This window comes from Pogona vitticeps, chromosome 2 (assembly GCF_051106095.1).
Source record: "Pogona vitticeps strain Pit_001003342236 chromosome 2, PviZW2.1, whole genome shotgun sequence".
In the NCBI taxonomy this organism is placed as follows: Eukaryota; Metazoa; Chordata; class Lepidosauria; order Squamata; family Agamidae; genus Pogona; species Pogona vitticeps.
Window position 1 is genome coordinate 59,184,568 of NC_135784.1, and position 9,462 is coordinate 59,194,029.

The 9,462-nt window shown below is 39.8% G+C and overlaps 1 protein-coding gene across 3 annotated transcripts in view; it reads left to right on the forward strand.

Moving 5' to 3' along the window:
• XPC (XPC complex subunit, DNA damage recognition and repair factor) overlaps positions 1 to 7,939 on the forward strand; it is a 23,467-nt gene extending 15,528 nt beyond the window's left edge. For 2 of the 3 annotated variants that reach the window (XM_072989512.2, XM_072989514.2), the window contains 5 exons: positions 737 to 871; positions 2,465 to 2,634; positions 3,281 to 3,374; positions 3,840 to 3,929; positions 6,032 to 7,939. In XM_072989512.2, the coding sequence (XP_072845613.2) occupies positions 737 to 871; positions 2,465 to 2,634; positions 3,281 to 3,374; positions 3,840 to 3,929; positions 6,032 to 6,259 (717 nt within the window). In that variant the 3' untranslated portion in view covers positions 6,260 to 7,939. Of the gene's footprint in view, positions 1 to 736; positions 872 to 2,464; positions 2,635 to 3,171; positions 3,375 to 3,839; positions 3,930 to 6,031 lie in introns of all 3 variants that reach the window. The other variant, XR_013541628.1, reaches the window with a different exon arrangement.
• Positions 7,940 to 9,462: the final 1,523 nt, after the last annotated feature.

Below are 9,462 nucleotides of genomic sequence, written 5' to 3' on the forward strand. Positions count from 1 at the left end.
TTTGTATGCTGCTAGAGCTCTTCTCTTATCCTCTATGGGTGGCATCAACTCCTCTGAATGGGCTTCGAACCAGTCAGCCATCTTTTTGATCTTCTTGCCAAATGTGGACAAGGCGGTGTTATACGCAGTGTTCTTGAAATGTTCCCATCATTCAGGTGCATTTGTATCAGCCGGGCCTCGAAGGGTTTCCTCAAGCGCTTGGGCAAATTCCTCCACTTTTCTTTGATCGCAAGTCTTGCTGATGTCAATACGTGGTCTTCCTTTTCTTTTTCATGTGATACAATCTCTTTGTTCGCAGTTTTACTCTACTACACACCAGGGAGTGATCAGTATCGCAATCAGCACTCTGGTAATTGCGTGTGATTGTAATACTAGGAAGAGGCTAGAACGTCTAGTGAGGATCAAATCGAGCTGATGCCAACACTTGGATCTTGGATGTTTCCAGGAAACTCAGTGTTGAAACTTCATATTAAAGAACATGTTGCTGACACAAAGACCATAATAACAGCAAAACTCCAGCAAGCGTTGGGTCATTTTCGTTCATCTTCTGTGGACACGAGTTAGGGCAAATGTGTGAATGGATCATGTAGCCTCTTTCCTGTTTCTGGAGTGATAACAGAAGTGACAACAGGTGAGATGAGGAACCTCTAGTTACATGTCTAAGATGGTGCATAGGTCTCTATTTTGATGGACTAATGGAAATGGGTGAGATTTGAATTTGTTGTGTTTTGTACAGATGGTCAGGGGCTTCTCCAACCAAGCAAGGAAAGCACGAATGATGGAGCCTGCAAACCGGGACAAAAAGGATTTGGCTCTCTTTGGCTTCTGGCAGACTGAGGAGTTCCAGCCCCCTGTGGCCGTGGATGGAAAGGTGAGCTGCAGGAAAGATCAGAACGGGCAGGCTTTAATGTGCTCCAAAGCTCAGCATTTGTGTTGAATGTCGTCTTCTGTTCACTCATTTAGAGTTCTCAGCTTTGACAAGCAGAGCATTCCGTATCTTTTAGGGTATGTAACATGTTTGCAAAGCAAGGTTTCTAAGACCGAGGACCTGTTTCCTCCTAGATAGGTAGGTAGATAGATAGGTAGGTAGGTATCTCGATATTTTTCCTGAAACAAAGCATACTTGTTAGCAAAACACATTGATGTGCGGGCCCACAAAAGCACTGTTTCCAAATAGTGCTTTTGTGGATTATGTCACAGAGTATGTTTATTCTTTGATGAATACACATTGGTTAATGTCTATCAGGCAAAATCCAAAGAAACAAAACAAGACAAAAACGTGTGCCACCTTAAAGACTCATCATTATATTTTAATGTAAGCTTTCATGGGCACGTCCACTTCATCAGACATTAAGAGACAGAATGAAATGAAATGTACTGTATGTGAAATACCAGTTTCCCATTCTAAATGTTCCATTGGTTACATGCAGTAATTAGGCCTATGTTTGCTTTACAGTCCTGTTGTGGTCTGACTGAACTTGTGCAAGTTTCTTCATGAGGCTGATGGATCGCCACTCTATTTGGATAAATTCATTGCCTTTCACAGTTGTAGTTTTGGAAGAGGTAGCCATGTTGGTCTGTGCAGGCATAACAGGCAGAGTCCAAAGAAGCAAAACAAAACAACACTGTCCAGATTCATCAAGGATTCTTGACGATGCACCCCTAGTGAAGCATTATATTTTGTGGCCTTGCATTTGGGCCCTGACCTGAAGCATATATTCAGTTTTTAAGACTAGGCTTTAAATTCCACAAATTTGCCAAATCCAGTTCTAAACCGAAGGAAGGAGGCAGTGTCGACACCCTTCTGCCTTGGTCCTTGTCGATTCTGAAGGTGGTATTCAGTGGTGTGTCTGTAGCATGGCTGATGGAACGCATGTCCACCCTACCCACCCCGAAAGCCTGAGAGGGGATTTGTAGACTGTGTGCAGACAGAGCAGGCAGGACAGTTTTTGAATTTGAACTCTTTTTTGCTGGGATTGGGGTGGTTGCAAATGTATAAGGTCGTCTCAGCAGTTTGAAATGTGGCCTTTAAGTCTAATAAAGATATGGTCACATGAATGAAAATTCAGGACAAGTTAAATTAAGCTGGTTCTCTTATGAAACCATCACTTACTATTATAAGGTGCAGAAAATTCCTGGTACTATAGTTTTGTCTGACTCAAGAAATCTCATACATTTATGGCCACAGAGATCTCATTTTCACCAACTCTCCTTCTGTTATTAATTAGTTGCTATGCTGATTTTAAATAGTTTTAGTTTTCTCTTTATTTGGTTTACGCCCAGAGTAGTTCTTCGGCACTAATGGGGAGCAGTATGTACATTTAAATCATAAATAAATAATAAATGAATGTTTGTCATTTTCAGGCAGCACAGTGTTTTTTGTGTGAGCAAATGTCTGCTTAAAAGTATGAGTTTGTTTGTTTGTTTATCTGCATTGTTCGTTTGTTTCTCTTTCTGCTTTCAGGTTCCTCGGAATGAGTTTGGGAATGTGTATCTCTTCCAACCTAAGATGATGCCCATCGGCTGCGTGCAACTGAAGCTTCCAAACCTCCACAGGGTGGCCCGTAAACTGGATATTGACTGTGTTCCAGCTGTCACTGGATTTGATTTTCACGGGGGCTATTCACACCCAGTGTATGTCATGTTTGTCTGACTTTGCTAGAGCAGGGTCTGCATGGGCAGGAATTTCGAAAAGTGACTTGCTTTTATTTCAGCTCCCAGAATTCCCTTTCTGGCGTGGCTACCAGCCACTCTGGCAGAGATATTCTGTGATGTGGAGCCCTAAATAAATAAATCTCTCCAAGTTCTGGTTATCCATGGCACCTACCAATAGAAGCTATATTTTTCATCCATGGCCCCTCTGCATTTATCACAGAGTAAAGTATTGACTGAGCTATATCTGGCCACTTTCTGTGTCCAAAACAGCAAATCATCCCTCTTTTATTGCTTATTCAGAATTAAGCAACAGTGTTTACCATTCTGTTACCTGCCAGGAATTTTATTCTGATTTTCATTGTTTTGTCCTCTTATCTATGATGTTGAAGCAGAATTTCAAGTCAAGTGAAATCAAGTGAAAGCTCTTTGGGGAATTTCTTGTTCATATTTCATCTTTTGGCCCTTCCTGGGATCCCAGATATTTTCCATTCTCTCTTTCTCTCTCTTTTCTGAAAGCTCTGACATATAAGCTGTTCCATCAGTGCACAGGCAGCATCTAGGCGGAGATCAAAGGTGCCCCAGTTCATCAACCTACGTGACAAGTTACTGTGTTCTTCTTCATCAGCACGGAAGGTTATGTTGTCTGTGAAGAGCACAAGGAGGTTCTCGTTGCAGCCTGGGAGAATGAAGAAGCAGAAAGGGAGAAAAAGGAAAAGGAGGTAGGGAAAACCTGGAGAATTATAACTTTGAAGGGTTGAGTTGGGGCTGAATTGATATTGCTAGAAGCCACCAGCATTACAGAGCTAGACAGATAACCTAAAGATAGAACTGGTGAGTAATAAATGTAGTTGGGAAACCTGGGAATTCATGGGGGCAGGGGCTGGAGCCAGCTAAGGAAGTCCAGAGGGCCATATTTGACCCCTGTGCCTGAGGTTTCCCACCCCACCATATACTCAAGTTAAACCAATGTCTGTGAAAGTCTTGACCCCCAACATAAATCTTTAAAAAGGACGTTGACATCTTCTTTCTTCCCCGTAGGCTGATGGATTTTTATATATTCTGTCTCATCCTTTTGTAAAATGTAAAGTCAGCCGTTCTTTAACTCTGATTCCCTTTGGGACCAAAAACTTCGTAAAGGTTGCCCGTGGGTTCTAATTCTAAATCTAATTGCACTTTACAAACAGAAGCGGGAAAAGAGAGTGCTGGGAAACTGGAAACTGATGGTGAAAGGACTTCTGATCAAACAGAGATTGAAGGAGCGCTACTCAGTTAAGGTAATAAAAGCTGGTATATTCATATCCTTGTTGTAAGAATAATGATGTTATATGGTTAATTTCTCAAGCGTGGGAGAATTTATGGACTGTGTAGAAGCAGGTGGCCTTCCAGTTTGCATCATGCCATATCTCTGGCTATGCTTGCTAGGACTGACAGGAGATGCAATCCAGCGGTGTCTGAGAGAGGCATATTTTCTCCAACACTGCTTTATTTATTTCAGCAAAGGACCACCCTGTCTAACAGGATTCTGTTCTCTAGTATTTCAAGTACTGTAGTTATCATTTGCAATGATAAAAAGTACATCTTCCTTCATGGATGTACAATGGGCTGATTTTTAGTTGCTGACCTATATAGATTTATCTAGCTGTAAAATTCACTGAGTGCAGTGAGACTTATTTCTGAATAGGCATTTATAGGCGAAAATCCTGTTTGGGTGGGTTCCACCTGCACAAGGGAAATGATGTCATCATTGGGGCAGATTGCCAGCAATGAAAGACTTCTTTCTTTATTTTGGCTTTGTACAGGCCCTTTTCTGATTGTGTGTGAACTGTGCACACTCTGAAATTGGAAAAGGAAGTTTTTAATTAGCAACTATCTGCTGCTGATGCCACTGACTCTGCTGATGCTGACACCATCATTACCACAACATGAGAACTGCACAACAGGATTTTGACCATAAAGATATAGTTTCTGTCTTGATCTAATTAATTAGGTTTCAAAATGATATAGCAAGTGTTCAGACCAAAATGTTGAAGACCATTTGACCCCAATAGCCATAAATTATGAAAGAAAAGAAAAGAAACATTTATACAAGAAAGAACATTAATGCTCAAGAGTTGGCAGGTGGGAACAGATCATTATCATCTACAGAAAAAGGGAAATACGAAATATTTCTCTCTCTTTCATGCATGGACTGATCTTTTGGGAGACGTTTGGAATACTATAAACCTGACACTCTGGCTGAAATTCCATTACTTAGTGTTACTAGCATTACAGTAGGCCCATTGAATCTGTGGGGGTTTGGTGAGTCATCGTCTCCATAAGTCCCATTGATTCAAATGGGGTTACTCTAGTTGTGACTTACTATGCTCAGCAACAGGATTTCACCCACTGAGTGGTAGGAGTATGATGAGGTGAGCAATCCTTCATAACTCTGGGTTAATAAATAACACATTCTCAGTGAGCAATAAAGATACAGTATAACAATCATACCAGACATTTAGTGGTTCAGCCAGAAATGGTGCCCCTTTGCCCCTACATGGTTTCCTAGACCCAACTACATTTTTTTCATGTATGAAATACTCAGTCCTAATAAATTAAATAGCTTAACAATTTGGGTGTCCTTCATGACATTCAAAATCTGTTGTCTAAAGTGGCTTCCATGCGCTTCTTAATGGTAAGGCTGGCCTTTTCTTGTTCAAAGATTTTCAGAATGCGTAGTGACTCCCTCTGGATTTTATATTGGGGAACAATTTTTGTTTGAAAGAAATAATAATATGAGAGTACAGGTTGCTGTCCTCTGAAGATGCCGGCCACAGACACTGGCGAAACGTCAGGAAGAACAACCTTCAGAACACAGCCAAAGAGCCCGAAAAACCCAGAACAACCAAATAATATGCTCTTCCACTACTATGGAGAAAGCATTTGCTCCACTGTAAGCAGTTTGAAAACTGGGTTTGGTATTTTATAGTTGCATTTGATTTTATTTGGTTTGATTCTTTGGCTGAGTTTAGGTTTGCTTGCTATTTTTGATACGTTTTGTGATTATAAATTACCTTTAGCACTACCCAGTAATGGAAAGCCAATGTAGAAGTGTAATAGGTAGATGATGATGATGATGATGAATGTTTTCCTAGTATAAGAACAACAACAACAAATCTTTGCCTTGTATTCTGATTATTCAGCTTTCTTGCAGAGAACAGTAATTTGTAAAGAATGTTTTAAAATATCCTTTCTGTATTTCTGTGCAGATTTGCAAAGCAAGCTGGAGAGTTGCCTTGCACTGCTGATTTCTTTTTCTTTCAAGGACCTCCATTATAAAGGGACTGCTTTCACAGGATCAACTGAACATTTCTTTTTCTTTTTTTCCCCCCTCCTCCAGAATGAGGCGGCAGGAGCAACGATGGAAAGAGGGGATGGATTCTCTTCCGATGAGGATGAGGATGGAGGAGAACAACCAAGCTCACAGACACGTGCTGAGGATGTGGCTGTTTCTTGGCCCCAGAACCGGCAGATGGAAGAACAGAGCGAAGGAGAAAGAAGAACCAGAAGGAGCAAGAGAGAAAAGAAAGGGGAAGCAAAGCACTTATTTCCATTTGAGAAGCTGTGACCAGGAGGAGCCTTGGTGTTGAACCAATTCTGTGTTCTTTCAGACCAACTTCTGCGTATTTTCAGGCTTGCTTATAGAATGGTATATATCTTTTAAAATGTTAGCAAGTTGGAAACTTGGGGTTGAGTTGATGCAAAAAAAGTTTATCTATTTTTTTAAAAAAGTGCTGCTTATAGGAATAAATCAGGGAGCTAGTAGAATCTCTACAAGTCTAGGCCATAAGATGTATGTACACTTTGCTCTGTGTTGCTATTCTAAATATGAGATATGTTGAAGAACAGAAAAACGGACATGTTTTGCTTTCACCTCTTCTCAAAAGTTCTGGGCCTTCCTTCTTTATAATTGTGGACTTCTGAGGAAGAAGATTGGTCAGATGCTCTTGATATGTATGCATGTTTTTTGATCACTCACTTTGTGGACTTTGTTTTCCTTTGGACATTTTTCCAATTCTTCAGTTACTTTGCTGTTAGTGGACTCCCTCTCATTGTCCTTCACTGTCCTTGTTTTTTCCCCTTTTGGTTGTTTGCAAAACAGTTACAGGACCGCTGTGGAAGGTTCCACATATCACTTCTGGTATGAAGGCAATATAGCAGAGTACTTTGGCTAGAAATAGTTAGAATCCTTGTGGGAGTCTTTTCCCGGATGTTCCTGGTGTCAAGTCCTAGCATTCTTGACTCCATTTGCTTGGGAAAACTGGGAGGGGATCAGGTGTAGGAAACACAGCCTTTAGTGCCTTCAGGAAATGAGCAGCAGTCTGCTGGGAAAATCTGTCCAAACATGACAAATACCAACAGGCACCGTGCAAGATCAGCGGTGCTCTTACAACCCTTCCCCCTCATTTCAGTAAAGCTTGAGCAAGAAAGGCAAACGTGAACATTTTTGTTAGTATTAGAAATAAACATAAGACTTACAAGAATAGGAATTTTGAAAAATGTACATTTTGCTTTACTGTTTGTTGGATTTCTCCTTGCATCTCTGCTTTTTATCCTCATAAGTCTCAATAGCCATGTGAGTTTTATACATGTTGAGCATTAGAAAGAAGGAGCAATGTTTGTACTTTAGAACAGTGGTTCTTAACCTTTGTTACTCAGATGCTTTTGAACTGCAACTCCCAGAAACCCCAGTCAGCACAGCTGGTGGTGAAGGCTTCTGGGAGTTGCAGTCCAAAACTCCTGAGTAACCCAAGGTTAAGAACCAGTGCTTTAGAACACTGCAAGTCAGCGGTTGAAATCCAGAAGTCGTTCAGAACGAGAGTTGTCGCATTGAATCAGTGGGGTTTTTTTGTGAGTCAGCTCCTTTATACATACTGTTGATTCAGTGTGCCCACTCTACGTGTGACTTACATCTGGACTTCAGCTAGCGCAATCTGGAAGACAAAAGAATGCATGCTTGCTATCTGTCATTACATGCCTAATAATAGTCGTATAATGACTTGTTTGCCATTTAGAATGCTTTGATTTATGCAGTTGTTGCTATAAAGAGATGTTGACAACACCATCTGTTTTACACGAGAACTTTAAAAATTTATATTTTTATTCTTTTATTGGCCTACTGACATGAAAGAAAACCCTTCCTGTCTTTAAACTGACTAGAGCTACTTTTGGCACTTTAAATGTTCTTAAAAATATTTTTATACTGAATCTTCAGCTGAAAAAAATAAATAAAAAAGCTTTAATAAGATCTTGTTTCTGCTGCTAGCTTCTTTTCTTTCCATGGATTTATAATTGCAAAGTGCATTATGAAACATTCCAACAATTTACACTGTTCTCTTCGTATCCTCAAGATGTCATTTAAAATGTATTTTTATTGTTTTTATTAACTAGTTTAATAGTATGTTTGTTTGATTTTTTTAAAAAATATTGTAATAATTTTTGTTTTATATTTAAAACTATAAGGCAGGTTGTATCATATAAATATTTTAAACAAATAAATATAAATAAGTGCTAGGCTTGAATCCAGAGGACCACAGAGTTTCAGTACCTTCACCTGGACTTTGACATACCCATTCCTGCAATAATCTCTCTTGCATCTTCCTTCTCCCTAAAGATGACGATGCAGAATGAAAGAAAAAGCAGAAATCCTGCTGAGTGTACACAGAGATGGGCATAAACATATCCAAGGTGCTGCTGGAAGTCTCCCTTGTTTTCTTTCAGCTTGCCTTGGGGAAACTTGTGATGTTTCAAAGTTTGCTGGTGGTATAAATGCAAGATTACAGACCTATGCAGAAGACATACAGTTTCAAGAATGTGGTCTTAAAAAAACTTGTCTGAATCCTATTGGGGATACATGGTTTCACATAATGTGTACATGCAAGTCATGGTGGTGATTTTTTAAAAATTAACAAGGTGCCAGTCACATGCCTAAGAAAGTGACCAGCACTTTGTTAATCAGCCGCAATTCATCACCCTAAGTTACAGAATTTCATAGGCATTCATAAATTGAACCTAATCCGAATTTATTTTTTTACAATAAACCCAAGTTGTAACTGATCTATGACCCTAACAAGAGTTTTCAGGGAATGTAAAATATTCAAGTAGTTTCATCAATTACACACACATGCACAAACAGTGAACTTCCATGGCTGAGCAGAGATATTAAGCCAGGTCTTCTGAGTCCTAATATGGTTCACCACATTGGCTCTCAAAATGGTATCAGAAATAGATTTGAGAGAAGTAATTTCAGAACTCCCTCCTTACCAAAAAGGACAAAAGGAATGTCAACCATGAGCATTACATTAATACTGTACAGCTTTCTCTGTCCAGCTAGTTTCTAGTGTGTCTTAGGAGAAAGAGTGAGACATCCGTAGGAGCTCCAAGCTACCTCTCGTTATGCGCAAAAATTCCTCCTGCTTTGTAATTTTGATACATGGCTCTGCTTTCACTTTGGTATTTCATGTTACATGCTTATATCCATCTTCATTGTATATAAACATGTCTTGGGAGAATGGAAACTATGTAAATCCAGTTAAGTGAGCATTAGAATGTTTAGTAGATACACTTCATGAAAGAAATCATGAACTATATGGCAATAGATGGACACCAGAAGAAACCTATCTTGATCCAACTGCCAGCTACAGCCATGAGTCTGGTGGCCTCTTAGAGACTATCATGGTTGTTTTATTATTGTATGCTTTTCATGCTTGCAAGCCTCTTCTTGCAGAGTAGACCTTTGATCTAGATGGGCGGGATAGAAATCCAATAAAT